The sequence below is a fragment of the Neolamprologus brichardi genome, chromosome 15 (assembly GCF_056152115.1).
Source record: "Neolamprologus brichardi isolate AB-2024 chromosome 15, ASM5615211v1, whole genome shotgun sequence".
Classification (NCBI taxonomy): domain Eukaryota; kingdom Metazoa; phylum Chordata; class Actinopteri; order Cichliformes; family Cichlidae; genus Neolamprologus; species Neolamprologus brichardi.
This window is the reverse complement of record NC_142118.1, coordinates 10,421,092-10,443,329: the sequence shown is the minus strand read 5'-3', so window position 1 is coordinate 10,443,329 and position 22,238 is coordinate 10,421,092. Positions and strand designations below refer to the sequence as shown.

The window sequence follows — 22,238 nt, the reverse complement described above, 5'->3', positions numbered from 1 at the left end:
GTAACAGTACACCAGTATTAAATTAACTATTACTAAAATAATTATCATACTTCTCAGCAAAACTGTGTTAAAAAATGTTATGCATGTGCTTCTACTGCTCATGGAAGAAAAAAAACACTCTAATCTTTTATTTTTTTTATTTTTTCTAGTTGACTTCTAAAATATAGAAAAGACAGCAGATTTTTAGAATGCAATAAAAATATTAAAAACAGAACATTTTTATCATTTCTGATGCAGACAGACGTCACTGTTCAGGATACCCAGCATCAACATACTGGTCCAGATGTTTCTGCTCCCACTGAAATTCTGTTCAGTTTCCTCACTGTATTAAAATACTTTAAAAATCATTTTAATGTTAGTTATAAATGAAAATATGCTTTTTTAAACAAGTAAAAAAAACCTGTGAACATCAGGAAATAAAGAAAACAATTCAGTTCAAAATATGCTGACAGCACTCACAAAGTGAGGCATTAAGGCTCACTAAAACTATCCAGTTATGAGGCTTGACTTTAATCTCCGCCAAACCAATTTAATTTGCAACAAATAAAACACTGAAATAAATTAAGTGTATCCCATGTAACCCCTCCACTGAGAGGTTAGGGTCAGCAAGTATTCTGAAAACAGTGTGCTGGGCACAGGCTGTTCTTGGCAGGTATCATGAGCTTGGACTGCCCGGTCAGCAAATAGCTGGTAAAGAGAGCTGGCTGTTACACCCGCGAGACCTCACATTCCTGACAATGTTGAAGCACTTTTGTTAATAGGTCCAATCTAAGCAGCCAGATGTGTGACATTGTGAACAGAGGCTGTGGTTTACGACACCAACTGTCTGCCATCTATAATCCAGTTGAGGAGTTGAGGTATAAGTTGACATATTTTAACATAGTTTTCAATTACATTGATTTGGCAGTGAATCCTGTAGTTCTGTAAGAGCAAAGAGTGTTTGTAGTTGTGTTTATGTGAAAAAGAGTCTCCTAATTATGACCAATTATTTAATTGTGACAAACCTGAATGTGATATCTCATCAAGGTTTCTTAATGCTGCAGAATACTTGCACAGCAAGTGACAAAACACACAAACAGCTCGCTTTGAGAGTGGAGCGAATATTGATTAGATTCAATTTTCATCTGGTTAAGTCACATTCTTTATTGATTATTCTTGTGATTCTTCCAGTTTTCCGTGTTAAAAGAAAGTAGGCCTACTTGAGCTTTCAGCGTAATTTCACCTTTTCCTTAATCATCTCTGAGTCTGAACACAGTGTGGAGACTTCGGGTAAAGGCTTGGATGTGACTCGTGTGAAAAATCTCCACTGCTATGAGTTCAGAGTTCAGTTGCTTTGCTCTGTGGTTAACAATTTTAGCTAAAAAACCTCTTTAAAGACACAAAATTCCAGCAGAAGGTCAGTTTAGGTCTGGAATAATGAAACAACAACCATGTGGTAATAATGACAGAGAGTTCACAGCCAACCTCAGCTGGAGAAGGCTGTTACTGTTTGGGAAAACTTTGAATTTTGGTTAGAAGAATTCTGGATTGTAGAAGGGTAATTATGCTGACTGCATAATGAATCAGGTAGTGGGAATTTGATTTGCTGAATTTAATACTGGGAAGTGTTACTCCATTTTCTCACAGAGCCCTCAATCGGGGTTTTGAAATCCTATTAAATTCCTAATAAAATAACCGATTTGTTATGTGTGTATGTATGAAGGTCTTTGATCAGATTTATTTATGTTAAATTTATGCTACCTCTACAAGTAGTTATGTCTCAGGTTGCTGTCTTATGAATGTGGAAGTTTTAGAATAGTCTAAGCATGTGTGTTTTTGTTTGTTTATTTATTTTAAAGTGTCAAAGTTTTTTGGTTTCGGTTTTTGGCAAGTTTTCAAGGTTTTAATCACAGCAAGTACAGCCGTGCTTCTCTCTCAGGGCATAAAGTATTACAGGGTCATAACTTCTTCACTTAAGCATATTAAACTTTATTAGGGTGTTTTGGCTTGGTGTTTCTTACTAAACCAATGTTTCCAATAGTGGCTTAAATCTTAATATCGCTGCAACTCTTAGTATAAAGGTGGACTGACTACAACTGATCGACTGCCAAGTCTCTCTAAATGTTGACATGAGTTTTGAGTTCCCTCCCCAGACGCCTTAACGCCCACTCACATCCTGGGCCATCTGACCTCAGGAAATCGCATGATAAGGTGGGGCCAGGTTTCACAATGAGCTCACCCGAAACCCTGGCTAATTGGGACCCACACCCATTTTCACACCTTGGCTCATGTAATTAGAGGATCATCAGGGGGTCCTTTTGTCCCTCTTTGGGGGGATACTCCCACTAGGTTTAAATCTGGGACTCTCCGCCATTTGACCTTAGAACTGAAGAAGCTTCTCGGATGAGAGGTGAAATGTCTTCAAGTAACTTAAAGAAGTCCAGACGTTTTTCTTTGCAAGCTCCTTTGACTAACTAGTCAGTTGTTATGGTCTGTTGACGACGTATTAAGTGACATTATTTTAGCTCAGAAACTATGAAATAATTAAAAAGGGAAATAATAAAATATATTTTTAAATAAAATGAATTGATATTTTAATTAGTTAACAACATTAATTTTTAACATTATGCATTTAATAAATATATATATTTCCAATTTTAATTAATAATGACAGATTTAAGTACTTACGGTGTTTATTAAATTAATTATTCATTAGCAATTTTAATCAACTAAGGACACGTTTAATTATTGACATTTGATTTTTTTTTAAGGAGAGGGTAGAGCTGGGTGAATGGGTGGGTGCTTTCACTCCTGCCACTGGCACTGTTATGTGATTTTACATTGACGTGATGGCCAAATAGGTCCTGCAAGATTGGGTATGAAGGGGTTGTTCAGGTGGTTGCATTCTCCAAGCTTTACCACTAGATGACACTAAATTACACACACAAAATACATAAATGAATACGTATTAAATTCACATTTTAACCACAAAGAACCCCCACTGCAAACCATATAGGACATTAGACTGTATTTTTAAGCTCAAACAGGTGACGTGACAATAACAAGAAAATTTTTTGAGAGCCGGTGTACAATGAGTCAGGGCTGTTGAATCCGTACAAAACTTTGAAAGAAACATGTTCAAACGGGATGTCGTTTTTGGACATCCGAAATAGTTGCATTTTTTTTATTTGCATATACAGGCACAGTATTCAATTGACCTTGCTCTGAACGACTTGCGACTTAAATTCAAGAGAATAACGTCATGTGAAACAATCAAAAGTAAACTTATCTTTTCACATCCAGTTTGCAGCTTTACGCCATGCACATCAAAGCAGAGTAATGAAACTGTGACCTAGATAGCGTGTCATAAAATGTAAGGCTTAAACTTAAACCATACAACTGATGTGAAAAAACAGTGGGTGGGGTGAGAAAATAGTTATTTATTCAAGCTAAGTCTTTAAAGCGTTTCATAACATTTTTCAGCATCAGTCAGTCAGTCACTCAACGCTCCAGCAGACCAGTTACCATCCCCCATCTCAAAATCAAAACACAAGTACATGTGTGCAGTCCGCTGTCACGTGTCGAAGAAAGCCCCCAACAAAACAAATAGGATTAAAAAAAAAGCTGTTGAGTGACAGGAGTGATTATCCAATCGGCCTCCCGAATCTGGGTAGCAACAAGATAACTACAGACCCTTTGACCAATCAGAGAGCAGTAGGGGGCGTGAATTGACGAATTCTCGCGCTTACTTCCGTCAATATTTCCAGCTCCGCAGGAGGGGAAGGCTAGAGACGGAAGCAGATACGGGCAAAACAACAGAAGAGCTGCTTCTCTTTAACGGTTTGTTTGGCCGTTTTTCAGAAATTCACAGTCTTATACCAGCGTAGCGGAGATTCATTATTTTCTTCTTGTCGTCATTATTTGTTTTGGGTCGACTGACAGCTTTGTGTTTGATAGCTAAAACGACTTTAACAGCGCCCGCTAACGCTGTTATTGTCCGAATTCTGAAGGTAGAAAAATATATAATTGCGTCACGGATATTGCAAGGTATGTTATTTAAGTATATTAAAACAATGTGGCTTAGTCTGGCCCTTTACATACGAGTGTTAAATCTGTAAACGCGCTGTAACAGGGTAATTGAGAATGGCTGATGGCCCTCTGCTTTATGTGATATGCAGTTGAAAGGTAGCTGCAGGCTACAGTGTCTCTATGAACACTAAGAGAAACCATAATAATACTTTTTGTTCTCATCTTTTTTAACCAATGCTGACATAAAATATAAGAATCTATGTGTGGTGGGATTTGTTACAGGTGATTTAGTTTAAAAACAATCAGTTTCAATTTGTAAGCTTTAAAAAAATCATCTCAGTGTTTTTGAACTGTCATTAAATTGGTGATATTTATAACTTGTTCACCTTTTCATTTAAAAGTTGTTGTTGTTTTTTCCGTAGAACCTAATGTGAACATAATGTCAATATAGCCGCTTAAATGCTTAAAACTGTTAGTGAAATTTTATTGTAGCATGCTATGTTTAATAAGGACAAATTTGATTTCAAAATTTCTCTCTTCTTTGCATGGTGGCATCAAGAATAAAAAAAAATCTTTTTCTAACAACAGCTGGTTAAACCTCCAGGTGTGAAGTAGCAGAGGCCCTCTCTGCTCACAGTCTCACACCTGCCAGACAAGATGCCTTTCTTGGGTAAGGATTGGAGATCGCCGGGGTGGAGCTGGACAAAGACGGAAGATGGCTGGAAGAGGATCATCTTGTTTGGAGAGGTTTTGGAGGACAACAACGGAGAGATTGATTTGAAAGAGTAAGTTCCCTTCACCTTTATCTACCTTTAATCAAATTTCTTTGGTTTAGTATAATCTCTGTCTGGGCTCTACATATTTAAGTAGTCAAAAATTCGCCCAATTAAAGTGCACTTTAGCTCTGTATCACATTGGTGACCTGTCCAGGGTGTACCCCACCTCTAGGATAGGCTTCAGGCCCCCTGAGACCCTCATAAGGGTGTGCAAAAGAGAATGCATAACAGTAGTATATTTAAAGTTTTGCTGCTCAAAATATTGATACAGCCTAAAATGGAATGAAAAAAAAACCCCGAAATTGCTGGTCATCTTCCTTAAAAAAAAAAACAAGGAGTTTAATCAGTTTTGAGTAAAAGTAGATCATAGTTTATTGGCTTACATTCATTGCCTTATTTGGCAATATGTTTGTAGTAGCTTGTATGTACATTACTTTGACCATTTTTAGTTTGCTGACGACATTTTGGAGTGCTGTAAAATTATATGAGTTATATTAAAAGTGTAGTAATCAAAACAGGTTGCTCTTATTGTAAAATCCAACTGTGCCTTTAGAGGCCAAACTAGGTCTTCAGTGGATACTCTAAACTGGATTACAGAATCACGGATTTCTTAGAAAATAGAAAAGGGGAAAAAAGTAAAAAGAGCAGTGGTGAATGATTTAATAAGGACACATGAGTGGACAGATATCCACTGAACAACATTTCTCTGGATCTTTTTCACATTTTTAAACTTTGTAAGACTTACAAACTCTTTCGGGTTTCTTTTATATGTGTAAAATAAAAAAATGTAACCACAACAGTAGGCTAATTACATGTAATACATGGCTTAATGGATCTAACGTCATGGGTTGCTGTTTTCTGTTACTGAAGAATTTTCTAAGCTATGATATGTGTTAATCCCTAACTGCAAGTTGACTCTCCTTCAGGATAATAATGAAGCTAAAGGTGAACTGGTGTAAAATGACCTGTTTACACAAGTCTGTTATAGAGATACCTAATAGCCCAGGGTTAAAGGGTACATAAGGCAACAATTCACTATTCACTAATCATTCAACCACTTATTATGAGGGCCATAGCACATACAGTTGTGCTCAGAGGTTTACATACAGTCATTATGGGGATGAATGTTGTGGTAATTTGGGGGTTTTAATGATTTCTTTGAACTGTTCTTTTTCAGGGGTGGAATGATTGTACACCATACATCTTTAATGACTTTAAAAACAGCAGGACTTTTACACAAATTGAATTTATGAGGAGTTTTAAGTTGCACAGGGTCAAAACTATACATATGCGCTCACTAATATTTGGTTCAGTGTCCCATCTCATTCAGATGCTTTTGCTATCTGGCGCAGCTTCCTCTGTTTTTGCTTTGAGGCAACAGTGATGCTCAAAGCTTTTTCTGTCCAACATTCACACCCATCCAGACTCTGATGAACACATCAGGAGCAACTCAGGTTCAGTATCTTGGATGCAAACTGGAGCAGGGATTGAACCTTTCAATTTTGTAGGTTACCTGCTTTTCCTTCTGAGCCGCAGCCACCATCAGCAAACATAATGGCTTAACTCTTGGCTTGATATTTGACCGCTCTTCTTGGCAGAAACAAGCTGAAAATTACAATGACATTGGTTCTCATGATGACTGTATGCAAACTTTTGACCTTTTATGAGGTGATTATACTGTACATTCCCATAGTTTCAGCTTGTTTTTGCCAAAGAGTGTTGTTACAAAAAAAATTATTGAGAGTTGAGGTATAAGTTGACATATTTTAACATAGTTTTCAATTACATTGATTTGGCAGTGAATCCTGTAGTTCTGTAAGAGCAAAGAGTGTTTGTAGTTGTGTTTATGTGAAAAAGAGTCTCCTAATTATGACCAATTATTTAATTGTGACAAACCTGAATGTGATATCTCATCAAGGTTTCTTAATGCTGCAGAATACTTGCACAGCAAGTGACAAAACACACAAACAGCTCGCTTTGAGAGTGGAGCGAATATTGATTAGATTCAATTTTCATCTGGTTCTGCGTATAAGTCACATTCTTTATTGATTATTCTTGTGATTCTTCCAGTTTTCCGTGTTAAAAGAAAGTAGGCCTACTTGAGCTTTCAGCGTAATTTCACCTTTTCCTTAATCATCTCTGAGTCTGAACACAGTGTGGAGACTTCGGGTAAAGGCTTGGATGTGACTCGTTTGAAAAATTTCCACTGCTATGAGTTCAGAGTTCAGTTGCTTTGCTCTGTGGTTAACAATTTTAGCTAAAAAACCTCTTTAAAGACACAAAATTCCAGCAGAAGGTCAGTTTAGGTCTGGAATAATGAAACAACAACCATGTGGTAATAATGACAGAGAGTTCACAGCCAACCTCAGCTGGAGAAGGCTGTTACTGTTTGGGAAAACTTTGAATTTTGGTTAGAAGAATTCTGGATTGTAGAAGGGTAATTATGCTGACTGCATAATGAATCAAGTAGTGGGAATTTGATTTGCTGAATTTAATACTGGGAAATGTTACTCCATTTTCTCACAGAGCCCTCAATCGGGGTTTTGAAATCCTATTAAATTCCTAATAAAATAACCGATTTGTTATGTGTGTATGTATGAAGGTCTTTGATCAGATTTATTTATGTTAAATTTATGCTACCTCTACAAGTAGTTATGTCTCAGGTTGCTGTCTTATGAATGTGGTGAAGTTTTAGAATAGTCTAAGCATGTGTGTTTTTGTTTGTTTATTTATTTTAAAGTGTCAAAGTTTTTTGGTTTCGGTTTTTTGGCAAGTTTTCAAGGTTTTAATCACAGCAAGTACAGCCGTGCTTCTCTCTCAGGGCATAAAGTATTACAGGGTCATAACTTCTTCACTTAAGCATATTAAACTTTATTAGGGTGTTTTGGCTTGGTGTTTCTTACTAAACCAATGTTTCCAATAGTGGCTTAAATCTTAATATCGCTGCAACTCTTAGTATAAAGGTGGACTGACTACAACTGATCGACTGCCAAGTCTCTCTAAATGTTGACATGACTGTCAGACACTGTCCAGCATCCGCAGAGCATTCTCAGAAGGTTTTCAAGTAAACATTTTTTTTCCATTATTAAACAGAAAACAGTGGAGAGTTGACAGGAAATTAAAGGATAGGAATATAAAACAAAAGCTTAATGTTTCCAATTACATGGTCCGTCTCAAACCACCAGAACACAGTGGATTTTTCTTGGTCAAATTACAAGAATAAGATCAGAAGTGCTCACGAACCATTAAATCACTTAGAATTGGTGCCATAACATCTAGGCTTTTATCAGGTGATGTACATCCCACAGTTCAACTTTTTTTCTTTCTGACTACAGGGTGGGCTATTTATATGGATACACCATAATAAAATGGGAATGGTTGGTGATATTAAAGTCCTGTTTGTGGCACATTAGTATATGTGAGGGGGCAAACTCCGCAAGATGGGTGGTGACCATGGTGGCCATTTAGAAGTCGGCCATCTTGGATACAACTTTTGTTTTTTCAATTGGAAGAGGGCCATGTGACACATCAAACTTATTGGTAATGTCACAAGAAAAACAATGGTGTGCTTGGTTTCAACGTAACTTTATTCTTTCATGAGTTATTTACAAGTTTCTGACCACTTATAAAATGTGTTCAATGTGCTGCCCATTGTGTTGGATTGTCAATGCAACCCTCTTCTCCCACTCTTCACACACTGATAGCAACATCGCAGGAGAAATGCCAACAGACATCCAGTATCCGAAGTTTCAGGTGCTGCACATCTTGTATCTTCACACCATAGACAATTGCCTTCAGATGACCCCAAAGAGAAAAGTCTAAGGGGGTCAGATCAGGAGACCTTGGGGACCATTCAACTGGCCCATCCATCCATCCATCCATTCGCTTCCGCTTATCCTTTTCAGGGTCACGGGGGGCGCTGGAGCCTATCCCAGCTGTCATAGGGCGAGAGGCAGGGTACACCCTGGACAGGTCGCCAGTCTGTCGCAGGGCTAATACACAGGGACAGACAACCATTCGCACTCACATTCATTCGCACATTCACACCTAGTGGCAATTTGGATTATCCAATTAACCTATCCCCACAAGCTGCATGTCTTTGGACGGTGGGAGGAAGCCGGAGTACCCAGAGGGAACCCACGCAAACACGGGGAGAACATGCAAACTCCACACAGAAAGACCCCGGCCTGATGTTGGAATTGAACTCAGGACCTTCTTGCTGTGCGGCAACAGTGCTAACCACCGTGCCACCGTGCTGCCCACGATGACCAATCCACTTTCCAGGAAACTGTTCATCTAGGAATGCTCGGACCCAGCACCTATAATGTGGTGGTGCACCATCTTGCTGGAAAAACTCAGGGAACGTGCCAGCTTCAGTGCATAAAAACACATCATCATGTAGCAATTTCAAATATCCAGTGGCCTTGAGGTTTCCATTGATGAAGAATGGACCCACTATTGTTGTACCCCATATACCACACCAAACCATCACTTTTGTTGTTCCGACAGTCTTGGAGGGATCCATCCAATGTGGGTTAGTGTCAGACCAATAGCAGTGATTTTGTTTGTTAACTTCACCATTCACATAAAGGTTTGCCTCATCACTGAACAAAATCTTCTGCATGAACTGAGGGTCCTGTTCCAATTTTTGTTTTGCCCATTCTGCAAATATTGTGCGCCGATCTGGGTCATCATTGTTGAGATGCTGCAGTAGCTGGAGTTTGTAAGGGTGCCATTTGTGAGTAGCTAATATCCGCCGAAGGGATGTTCGACTAATGCCACTCTCCAGTGACATGCGGCGAGTGCTACGCTGTGGGCTCTTGCTGAATGAAGCTAGGACAGCCACTGATGTTTCTTCATTAGTGACAGTTTTCTTGCGTCCACATTTTGGCAAATCCAACACTGAACCAGTTTCACGAAACTTAGCAAGCAGTTTGCAGGGTGTCTTGCATTGAAATCTGCTGCAATGACCCGGTTACTGCGTTCACCAGATATCAACACAATTTCGCTCCTCACGTGTTAACCTCTTCGACATGTCAATGGCTGTGAACAAAGAGAAACTTGTAAATAACTCATGAAAGAATAAAGTTACGTTGAAACCAAGCACACCATTGTTTTTCTTGTGACATTACCAATAAGTTTGATGTGTCACATGGCCCTCTTCCTATTGAAAAAAACAAAAGTTGTATCCAAGATGGCCACCATGGTCACCACCCATCTTGAGGAGTTTGCTCCCTCACATATACTAATGTGCCACAAACAGGACTTTAATATCACCAACCATTCCCATTTTTATTACGGTGTATCCATATAAATGGCCCACCCTGTACATAGTAATATCATACAAACAACTTCATAATGTGACCTGTGTGCAGTATATACAGCTAATCCTAAACCTCTTTGCATATGACACTTTTTCTTTTTCACACACGTTCATCGTGCATGCTGTTAGATTGTAACAAAATGAGTTGAAGTTAATGTGCTTGTGAGCAGGTTAGGTTTGAAGCATAAGTTGCCATGACTGAGCCTAAATCACGGAAAACTACAGGTTACACCTTAGGTTCCCTCTCAGAATTGACATCATAACTATTTTACAAGCCTCGGCTTTTATGATAACAGTGCATAATGATAACCTCCAATTTCAAACACGCTGGCTGTTGTGTGTTCAAATAATGGGGCTTATTGGATTAAAGACTTTAATGGCAACAGCTTGTTGAGATTAGCTAAACCAAAAAAACATCTTCTGCTTTTTGTCTTTCTAGTTTATATTACACACTGCCCCTGTCTGCAGCTCGTGTGGCCTCCCACAGCAGAGCTCATGTTGTTCTTCACAGGAAACTTGTACTGTTTTGACATGTGCCAACTGGCAGTGAGCAGTTGTAAAAATGAGGAGACAAGAGGGGATTTTCTGTATTCATTCATTTCTTTTTGTATGTATTTTTTTCTGCTCCAGCTTCTTGTTCTGCTTGTGTTTTGGAGTTTTACTGGATGGAGGATTATTTATTGCCTCATTGTATATGACTAGGCATTTATATGTTGGCACGTCCTTCTACATCTTGAATTTATCTGACTCCCTCGCCTCTGTTGTTTAGAAATTTGTTGTTTATTTTGTTGCATTTTCATTAGGGTTTACTGAAAAGTGATCTTCTCAAGTCAACTGGTGACATCTCTGATCATTGTGAGGACCAGAGACTGTTGATATAGTGGACAATAGTTCATGAGCAAGCCTCATAAAACGTAAACACACACGGAGGGTTTGGTTCGTGTCACGCTGGTACTGACAGGGTGGAATTGGTGGCATCTCAGTAGCAGTTGGTGACGTCCCCTTCAGGCCAGGGGGATTTTCTGTCTAACTAACAGTGCTTCCCGGTACCACAGTGACTCATCAGCAGTCTTTAGCCTCTCATCAGACAATAACTAATTACATCATTTAGGCAAATTGGCTGCTCTCCAGATGCAGTCTCCCTCCACAAAGCCAGTGACCTCATGGCAACCGAGGTACGTTTGCCAGGCGACCACATGTAGGCCAGAAAGAAAGGAGACAATACACTGGGTGTGTGCTAGAATGGTACACAGTGTTACAGAAGTACTTCAGATCACAGTGCGTGTGTAAATCTAAAACAAACTGGTCACTGATCTTCATGCTGTCGAGTGTCAGTTGAGTGTTTGAACCTCAGTTTAATGCTCATTTCTCTTACAAGTAATTGTGTAAATTGATTGCACTTAATCAAATGTGTTTGTCTACTAAGAGACTAGAACATCATCTAAAAGTCTTCATACTATATTTTGTATTCGGTTAATTTCCTTTGGAACTACGTGCTCCCTTCAGGGCCCTGTTTATCTTTTATTTGAGGATTTTAAAATGTCCACAAATCCTTTTGAATAAGTTGTTCCTTTGTGATGTTTTTTATTGGTTCCTTGGAGATGGTTATTCCATGTGTAGCCCGTGTAAGAAAGTCACGCTATTGAATTCCACCTTTTTATAATTCACTTTGACAGATTACTGCGCTTGCAAGTGTGTTTGTGTTTATGCCTGTGCAACTGGATAAATGGATAGAGACAAGGGATTACTGGGGAGCTCATTCACTCTGATCAGCTGACTCTGTAGTCAGACAAGCAAAGCCATGTCTTTACTTATGCTGGAGAAAATTTAAGTTGGTCTCTTATTCCATAAGACCAACTCAGGAGTTGATTAGATTGTTCATTAATCAGAAGCCTGGTAGTTTGATCCCTGGTTTGACTGTTTTACATGTTGAAGTGTCCTTGACCAGGAGACTGCATACCCAGTACGTCAACTGGTTTATTTGATCGATAAAGTCCACAGAATAATGGACTTAATGGTGTGAATATACGTGTGAATGATGAAATGTGGATTGCACTGTTAGTGTTTTGATAAGTTCAAAAGAAAGGACTGTATAAATACCATCCACTTGCCCTAGGGTCTTATTTGGAGCTCTCCTCAAAGATGTTTTCCATGAAAAAATTCCCTTCGTGCCTTAACATGTATTAAATGTAACTCTACCTCTTTTCCTGATTTTTTTTATTGTTAGCACGGACAGATCAATGAATATGCAAAGTTGTCCCTGTCCTGACCCCTCCGTCTTCACTAGTCCACCCCCGCTATCTTTGTGCTTCTGCGAGGCCCCACTCACAAGATCTTGTTCTACATGGTGGGAGACAGGATTGGTCCAAACCAACTTGTTTTGCAAAAGAAGAAAATCCAATGCTTAAGAGCAGGGAAAAGAGAGGAAAAAGTCACAAAACATATCAAATAAAGCCGCATGGGACCAACCGCACTGGACATTTTTGTCAATGCACCAAATATACAAGTTCTTCAACCTCTAGAAAGCAATCGGGTAAAAAAAAAGGAAAAAAGCATCCACAAGTTCCAAAAGTTAGCCGCATATGCTAGTCACATCATAGAGATATAGCAGCACAGAAGTTGGAGACACATTTTTAAAAGGAATGAGATTAAAAAACAAGTCTGTGTGTTATCAGCAGACTTTCCAACTGCTCGCTGAGCACTTGTGGGAACTATTTAAAGACTACATGACCCATATGATGACCCTGAGTTGGAAACCCCCACTGACAGGACTCTGACTTACTCAAGGGCTATGGGTGCACCATGGTACAATGTACTATTGCCTCATAGAAAGAAGGTTCTGGGTTCTAATCCCGAGCCTGAGCGGAGTCGGTAGATGCTACCTGTCTGTTTATAGTTTGCAAGTTCTCCTTGTACCTGTGTAAATGCATGTTAGGTTAACCCAGTGGTTCTGAATTGGCTTTAGATGTAAATATAAGCATGTCTGTCTTGTCAGTCATGACAGGCTGGTGACATGGCCGATTAAGAACTCACGTCTCACCCTATGACACCCAGGGAGGGGTTAGCTTACCAAGAATCCTCTCTTAGCTGGCAGTGTTGCCACTTAATTTAACCAATGGATTATTAATGCAGTGTATCAGATACCAGCTTAGTTCAGTAATTTGATCTGTCTCACAACGCTCATTAGAAAATCAGCGAACCAGAACTCCATGATCACACTCTTATTCACGATTGAAGTTTTGCCGCTTGTTTTTGTTTTTTATTGTTTTTTCACATAGATTTATTTGTTGCACTTTGGTAGCATTTTGTCACTTATAGATTCAGAAAGCCATTTTATTTTCTGCCCTGTGTAAGGGCGGGCTCAAATAACAGACACATACAGACACCACTGAGTATAACTTTTATGCCTCAGAGATCGCAGCTTTTTGGCTTTGTATTTGTTTTAATTTGTTTGTACTCAACAAGTAATTTGTTTTGCGAATATTGGTTAATATTTTGACCTGAATTTAGTAAAGACATAATAATAATTTACCTAATAGGTGGTTTAATTTTGTGGGAGTAGATTGAAAGAGTAGAGAACAGGCACAAAGTAAGCAACAAGTCTCTCACATAACACAGGACTGTAATCTGAATTTGTTTAGCCTTTTTATGCAGTAAAACCCTGTCACAAACCCTGGGAACATCTGTATTCACTATGTTGACTTGAATGTGACATGTTTTAATTCGTATTTCTGTTGGAGCTCGGCCTTTTTGAGTGTTCTCCGACAGCAATGTGAAGTTGAGGTCAACAACGAAAATGCTAAGTTCTGTGTTATCAAAAATAACACAGCCCTGAGGCAAGAAACAACAAAGATTAGATACAGCACGCTTAATGTTCTGAGACCTCTGTCTGACATGTTTGACCTTGGCCTGCATATCAGTGTAGCAGTAATACAACAGGTTTCCTTCAGTTTCTTTTTTTCCTCTGATCTTTAATTATATACTTCTCACACTGGTTTTCCCTGTAAGTTCAGTAACACTACACCACCTAACTTGGCTATGAGCCATCTTGCCGTGCAACTGTGACACACAGGCTATCAGTAAAAAGTCACTGATTTGCTTCAGGGCGACGCCACAGTGGTTCGGTAATTGTAATTACATGGTGTTTTCAGACTTGCTAGTGTTATTAATGCATTACGCACATGTTTCCTCTGTCCAAACAGGCTTTGCAATGGCAACAATGAAAATCTGTTTGTTGGAGATGTGTGTGAGCTCTCCACCACAAAGAGGAAAAAGGACTTCTACAACAATAACACTAAATCCCAGTGTGAGTTTCAGCTGCACATAATCACTGTTTTGGCTCGGGGAATTTTTTGTGGCACGAAGATTAAAAGCAATGTGTACAAAAGTGCAAAAGTCAGTGAGACAGAACTAAAACTCTCAGGGATTTGGATTAAGGTTGTGCTGCAAATGTTTACTACAACAATTTGTAGTGTCCTCCGTCTCCAGATGCAGTGCATCCATTATAATATTAATAAGCACATCAGCAGCTCTTGTGCACCTCTTGAGGTTGCATTTTATAGCTAAGATTTACATAGAAAATCTGAAGTGAAGTAACTTTTTATACTTTTAATAATAATTTGCCCTTAAATGATCTTGAAAGGTTTCGTAACTATCAGTTCTTCTAGAGAGCACAAATTGATTGTATCATATCATTATCCTACTGTATCAGTAAGACTTGTAATGTAATCCATACAGAAACCCTTAAACAATTTCAGACTTTGGAAATGTTATAGTGTTCAATGTTGACTCAAACTGTTGCAAATAAATAAATAATTTTTTAAAAAGTCATGAAGTTTCAGGTGAAATATCTTGTCCCTTTCTTGTCATTAAAATATGTAAAATTCAATGATGCACAACTGTAAGAAAGCTTTCATTAAAATGTTTGTTTTTGCATTTTTTAGTTGTTTTCACAGATAAATGGATCTACATTCAGAAAGGGAGCACAAAAGAAGTGAGTACTGAGCTTTTCACACAAAGGAGCGATTGTCTTTTAATGGAAAATACACATTAGTCAGTTCTTTAATTAACAGAGCTTGTGTGCACGTTTTTCCTGATGTGTACCTGCAGCGACATGGATACTGCACACTTGGCGAAGCTCTCAACCGGCTAGACTTTTCCAGCGCTATTCAGGACTTGAGAAGATTTAATTACGTTGCAAAAGTGAGCATTGATGCTCGTACAGGATGTTAAAGAAACCTTTTAATTGTATGACTTATATAGCGCATCTTAAGCTCCTTCTTTTTTTTCTGCCACCCACAGCTTTTTCAGCTAATAGCCAGATCACAGCTGACGTCTTTGAGTGGAGCTGCCCAGAAAAACTATTTCAATATCTTGGAGAAGATTGTACGAAAGGGTGAGAAGACCTGACATGGGGTGTCTGAGGGATAAATTGCACACTAGACTCTTTATTTTCATTATTACGTTTGGTGTCAGCGGCTTTCAGTATCTAAACTCTAATTTAGTTTTTTTCGGGGCGTTTTGTGTTGGGAAAAGTAGCTTTTTATGTTAATCGATTTTTTGTGTGTGTGCGTGTGTGTGAATGTGAAGCCTTTGAGCAATCAGAACATGCTTTCTCTCATCCTGCTGTTCAGTCATTGCGGTCTCGTGTTTAACCGCAAAACCAATAGGGCTAGCATGCTCCATCATTACAGGGTTACAAAGGACAGACCACAGTGGTGTGTATATTTCTGGTAAACACATTTTAGTTCTTTTGCAAACTTGAAGCTTTTTTGTGAAAAGAAATATTAGTTTTCCATTTGTCTTTTTGTTATGTATATGGGGTGGTTTACGGCAGGCGCCCGCACAACAAAAAAAATGTGTTATGATCCTTAAAAAAAATTCCTCAATAGCCCTGGTGTTTTCCTTCATGTTTCTCTTTTGCTTGTATTTTTATTCCAGTTCTGGAGGACCACTATAACCCACGCCTCGTCAAAGAGCTTCTACAAGACCTGAGCTCCACCCTGCACAGTTTGACCATCCATGGCAGGTGTGTCCTCGTGGGAAACGTCAACATCTGGTTGTGCCGTCTGGAAACCATTGTTAAATGGCAGCAGGAGCTGAACAACCTCCAGATCCCCAAGGTATTTTTATTGAAATCACAGAGTAGGTTGACCGCAGAACTTCCAGGCAGCAATCTAAAATAGCAGCCATGCTGGAAATCTGTCTGCGCTGACTTGTCATAAGAGTGCTGTTTAAAATAAGAAGTAGGCTAAAAATCTGCCTTTTTATTTATAGTGCTATACATGTAGCTCCATTTGTACCTGCTTATGAATTATGACTTATTGACAAGCTGGTCCAATTTACAAGCTGAATTTAATGTGGGAGAAATGTGAATTACAGAAGTGTTGTTAGTCCACTATTTATTTTTGGTGATTCTTGTTTCCTCAGCAAATGTGCACTGGCATGTCATTCAGTGATTTGCCCCTGCACATGCAAAACAAGATCCTCTATAAGTTCTCTGATGCCTGTGACATCATTAACTTGGGACAGGCCACACCGACATTGCACATCCTAAGTGAGAACAACACACTGTGGAAGAAACTCTGCCTCTTTCACTTTTCGGACAGACCGGTGAGTATTACACTTAATCATTTGAGCTTGAATCTTAAGATTTTATTACTTTTAGTCATACATATATAATCGAGTGTTGTAAAACTGGATTGCTTCAGAACTAGAAGTAGAGCCCAGGTTAACCACTAGAGGGCAGAGTTGGAACAATTTATTCACAGCTCGCAAATGAGCTTATCCTCTAGCTCTTACACACACACACACACAGCCAAGCACACTATCTTAGACCTTTCGCACTCTTTCAGGATTGATGTTAATGAGGAATTGTTCTTGATTATATCTAAATACACACTGTTCTTGTTTTAATTGCATCTAATCCCAGAGTGTTTTAAATAGCTGGTAAAAGTTTCTTTCCATCCATTGTGTCTTTGTCTGTGTGTGTGTGTGTGTGTGTGTGTGTGTGTGTGTGTGTGTGTGTGTGTGTGTGTGTGTGTGTGTGTGTAGTTCTGCAGGACTTTAGCCATAACCAGGAATGGCAATGTGGACTGGAAGCTGATGTATTTCACCTTGCAGAAACACTACCCCATGAAGGAGCAGTACGGCGACACGTTGCACTTTTGCAAACACTGTAGCATCCTCTTCTGGAAGGTAAACAAGACAATGCAGCAGTAACAGTCTAAGCACGTTTCCTTATACTGATTTATTGATTTTGGTGTCATAACCTGTAGGCACATATGTAATGAATAAAATCTAACATGACTTGTAGTCATGTAATAGTAATATGACTATTATATTATGAATTTAGTTCACCAGACTGCCATTCTGAAATAACCTAACAGGTTTAGTCCAAGTTTAACTGCTTGCTGTAGCTTTTGCTTGTATCCCCTTTCAGCAATGAATAACCTGAATCCCTGAATAACCACAACCTGGACTGCTTAATGCTACAGACACACAGAAACAGCAGCCTTTAACCACTGCACGACTAAAATTATTGCAATCATGTCCAGTGAAGTTAAAGACGGGGACTAGATCTGCAACAAGATTTTAAACCAACTTGTATTGAGGTGATGATAAAATGGCAATATGATTAGTTAGTCTGCTAACAGTTTGAAAATTGAATGGGGTCTACTTGAAAGTTCCCTACAATCTGCTTTTGATAATGCGTCAACTGATAAGTTGGTGAAAATCTCAAATCCCTTATTGCTACATACAATGAAATTAAAACAGAAATTCTCATTGAGTGCTTACATTCAGAATCCAGAAAGAATTTGAAACAGAAATTCTGCCACAAATATTTGGGGGAAATATTTGCCATCCAGTTTCTGCAGGATGGCAATTTAACTGCAAAGTGTAATATCGGTACTCTGCGCCCTTGGTTTTATATAGTAAGATAGCCAGAATACAAACAAACCCTTTTAAAATGAAATGCATCGACTCCGATTGATGCCAACGTGTTGGTCATCTGCCTACTACAGCAGTTATTTGCAAACCTTTGCCAGTTTGTGTGAGGGTGGCTGCAGGCAGTCTGAGTCAGAATAGTTTGGACACAGATTGCCTCCCATGAGGCAGCTGGTGCCGTAGTCTTGAGGATGTCGCACACTTAACCTCTGGCCAACCAGTTGGTTATCTTATTTTAAAAATTTGTCTCCTATGGCAAAGAGACAGAAAAGTCTTTACAGAAGTTTGATACAAAGGAAAAATCTCAAACACCGTGAAGTCATATCTTTATATTTTGAATAGTTTACCTTCCTTGGTATTGCTTTTGTATTTTTAACTTTAATTATTTAATATTCAGTTTACTCCAAATTCTTAAAGCCAGCAATAAAAAGGTTTGCTGAATCAAAAAGAAAACAAAAAAAACCCAACGCTGTAGTGCGGATCCTTGTTCACGATTACAGTACAATAATTTAAAAAAAAATAATAGTGTCAAGCAAATTAACCGACTGGTTTGCTTTCAGCAGCACAGAAAATCGGATCTTTTAACTAACTTTAAGACAGAGATCATGTTTTGGCAAGATCAGGGAACTTCTAGAGATACAGAAACTGAACAGTGCAGCACTTTTATTAAAAAGTATTCCTATACATTCAATTTCCTCTGTTTGTTTCTTTATTTACTTGCCACAAACTTGTTATTATCCTCTCCTGGGTACCTAAATTATTTAACCTACTGCCTTCTCTGCATCCTTCTCCTTGCTTGGCACCCATCCTTCATGCCTCTTCTCCTGGTTCCCCTTGTCCCTGATACCTTAAGGATTGCCATCTGGCTTTGTTATTGAAGGTACTTTATGTCCCATAATGCTTTTCTATTTCTTAGATTGCCATGTTGTCTCATTTCCCTGATGATTGCCCCGATGGTCCGATTTCATTTCCTTGTATTGAGTTTTGTCTTTTGCTGTCCTGTCATCGTGTTTTGTAAACTCTGACATTGTTTCCGCTGACATCTCCTTTAACCTGCTCCGGTTAAAATAGATTTTTTTTTTCCTGAATGTCAGCTGTCACTTTGTCCAACATAAATATTTGGACACTTCCATGTGCTATCATCCAGAACTTGCTCACCACATTTTTGTAAAATCCTTCCTAAGTTCTGTTTAGTTTTCACATTGCATTTTATCTTTTATATGCGCTTAAATAGGCCATGTGTTTTTACCACAAGTAAACAGTGACACATGGCCCTGAGAACTTTTAATTAAAACTGCCATAACCAGCGCTGTTATGTTCACAGTTTATGACATAATTACTAAATCACCCTAAGAGTAAGAGCTCGCTTCTGTGCTGTAATCAGTTTTAATTCTACTCTAAGTAAATGCTAGAATCATGTCTGCGCCAACTCGGAGGTTTCTCAGTCTGCCTTCGTTCTAATGATTAAGCTGTTGACTTCCTTCCAGGACTTTGGCCACCCGTGCACAGCCAACGATCCAGACAGCTGCCTGATGCCCATCTCTCCGCAGCACTTTATCGACCTGTTCAAGTTTTAAACCCTCCATGCTGTTTTTCACCTGAAGCATCCATTCAGCGTCACTCCCACACCAAGAGGTGTGTACAAGAACTTGATGTCTTTAACCCAAATACAAAGGGCTTCAAAGAAATTTTTTCTGTATTTCTTTAACGTCTTTACTTCCTTACGCACAATTATTTCCGTAAATTGAGGAAAAATTAAATGAGAGGATTTCTCCGAATGTTGATAGAAGGTGAAATATAAGCGAGGCTTTCTCCTTTCGCATAAACGTTTGTCTTTTAAGACAAGAAAGGTTGCTCCTTACACAGGGAATAAAATATGATGTAAATGCAATATGAATATTTTGAAAGGAATTATATGTAGAGCAAATCTTAGCATGTTTATGTTAAGTACAAAGCCCCCTAAAGATCATGACTGGAGTTCTTTTCATGTGGAATTTAAATTTAAATCAAACATTGAAGATATGACTTTCAACCTTAAGGGGTTTAACAAATGCTGTAAACCTTAATTGGACACCACTTCTTTGTGAAAATTGATAGTCACCCAAAGCATACTGTAAAAGTAAACAAAAAAGAGTTTCTCAAGGCAAGGAAATGGGATATTCTTCAATGGGCAAGTCAGTCACCTGATCTCAACCCATCAGAGCATCAGAGCATGCTTTAGAGTTATTAAATACAAAACTCAATGCAGAGAGCTATAATCAAGAAGCCATTGAAGGTGGCTGCGGTAAAGGCCCGAGAGAGCAGGTCCAGGGAAAAAGCTCAAAGAATTTTCATCCAAGTATTAAAAACTATCCTCGTACCTGAAATTATGCTAACTTGTCCAGTCGTTTTTGATCCTCTGAATTTGAGGAACTGTATAAAATTGGCTGTAATCCCCAAACAGTTAAAGCAAAATTTCTCTAAAACTGCTTAAATCAAAGCTGAAAGTCTGCACAAATTTTGAACCTAACTGCAGACATGTATTTTTATTTATTTTTTTAAATCACAAAGATATGTTTCTAACGAACCATAAAATAGTCACATTGATGTGAACTTCCTTTCCCTCACAAGCGGGAAAATGAAAGGATATGATTGCATCATTACAACAAAACGACCATAATAAGATTTGTGTTCTGTCAGTACCAAAAGCAGTCTGCCCTCCATTCCCTGTGATTGCAGGCGTCGGTCCAGTTCAGTTACTCTTTAAAACCGATTGGAAAAAGATCTCTGAACTGGTTGGAAGCATTTCTTCTGCCATTAGCTGTGCTGTATGTTTAGTTACTGTTATTCCACCAGGCCTGTCATAATAGCACTATTGATATTATTGCACTACTACTATCTGCTCTATAGGCACACTATATATATTAAAATATTTGAGATTCATTTGACTTTTGTAGCAATAATGCTATCGGTCAAATTCATTTCTAATTTAGTTTTTTTTTGGTGCCGTTTTGTTTTGTTTTTTGAATATATTAAAATCAGTTACCATAACTATACAAAAAGACACGCCACAGTTATCGCCTTTAGAGAGTTTTTGTAACCTCCCCAGCTTGGACTTTGCCCACTGCTGTGTTTCAGTCTGTGGTGCTATGGATGTCCAGCTGTAGCAGGCCTGGTACATTTGGTATTTGTGGTGCTTCTGATATATGTATCAGCAACATGCAGTAGCACCAACACATTCCTGACCAAGTGCAAGTTTTACTCCCATTAAAAGCAACCATGTTCCAGCCATTATTGCTGCAGTGAAGGCACAGTTGCCGCTAAAGTGACTTAAAGCTGTCCGCAGTCGTTTTCAGAGATCTAGTCTGTTTCTTTTGTATGATACAGCTCAACCTTAAATTCATCAGCCAGATAAAATGGAAAGGTTATTGCGAGGTAAATGTAGCCTGGCGAACTATTCTGTTGAGTGATCTTTAGGGGGCTCAGTATGTAAGTAATGGTGATGTGTTTAAAAAGAAAGTTTAACATTTATAGTGTGGCAGAAAAAGATGACTTGTGTTAATCTTTTATTTTTAATGGGGTTCAACAGCTTTTCGTTCCGTTTCATTTTGGTGGCATTTTCCTGCAATAACTGCATGCCATGTTTGCGTCTCTGTTATGTTGTCCTCTGTGAATACCTGCCGTGCTCTGTGTACATCAAGCGTCAATGCGTCACGCACACACAAAAGAAGTAAAACCCCATCAGCTGATCAAGTTGTTCTACTTTTGTCAGAACTGTCATGTGACAGGTAAATTGTAAAGCATTATTTATGAAAAAAAGAACATTTTGTATCCTTCCAACTTTTGTAATACCCCTCTACTGTTCCCATACTCTTGATGGTACTGTCATGATTTTTCCGGGGCAGGAAGTAGCTATTCAGTAATAAATATTTCTAAAAACCTGTTTGTACTCTGTTATTACTTGATTAATGAGACTCAATTTTCTGAAGCCATGTAATCAAGTTAAAAAGGAGACTGGAAAACAAGAAGTGAAAGATCACATTTTACCTATTTGTAAGGGTTAGATTATGTTTTTAATTATTAACAGAACAATATATTTGCAGTATTCTTTCTATTTATCTGGGTGTGCGTGTGTGTGTGTGAGAGAGAGAGAGAGGGGGGATCAGAGTAGACAGTTTCTGTTTGGATCACTGAATTAGTCCAGA

At 38.6% G+C, this 22,238-nt stretch overlaps 1 protein-coding gene across 4 annotated transcripts; it reads left to right on the top strand.

Annotated features, from left to right (window-relative positions):
- The first annotated feature begins 3,738 nt into the window (after positions 1-3,738).
- fbxo25 (F-box protein 25) lies at positions 3,739-21,972 on the top strand. 4 transcript variants are annotated; one of them, XM_006797064.2, is made up of 11 exons: positions 3,739-3,819; positions 4,597-4,793; positions 14,310-14,413; positions 15,051-15,100; positions 15,217-15,309; positions 15,409-15,502; positions 16,048-16,229; positions 16,537-16,719; positions 17,161-17,304; positions 18,908-18,934; positions 19,542-21,972. In XM_006797064.2, exons 2-11 carry the CDS (start codon positions 4,666-4,668, stop codon positions 19,629-19,631), a joined length of 1,095 nt encoding a protein of 364 aa, XP_006797127.1. In that variant the 5' UTR covers positions 3,739-3,819; positions 4,597-4,665; the 3' UTR covers positions 19,632-21,972. The 4 variants fall into 4 exon arrangements, with proteins under 4 accessions (XP_006797127.1, XP_006797131.1, XP_006797129.1 ...); XM_006797066.3 differs by having other exon boundaries at positions 3,752-3,819; positions 4,613-4,793; XM_006797065.3 differs by lacking the exon at positions 3,739-3,819 and adding an exon at positions 3,854-4,026.
- The last annotated feature ends 266 nt before the right edge of the window (positions 21,973-22,238 follow it).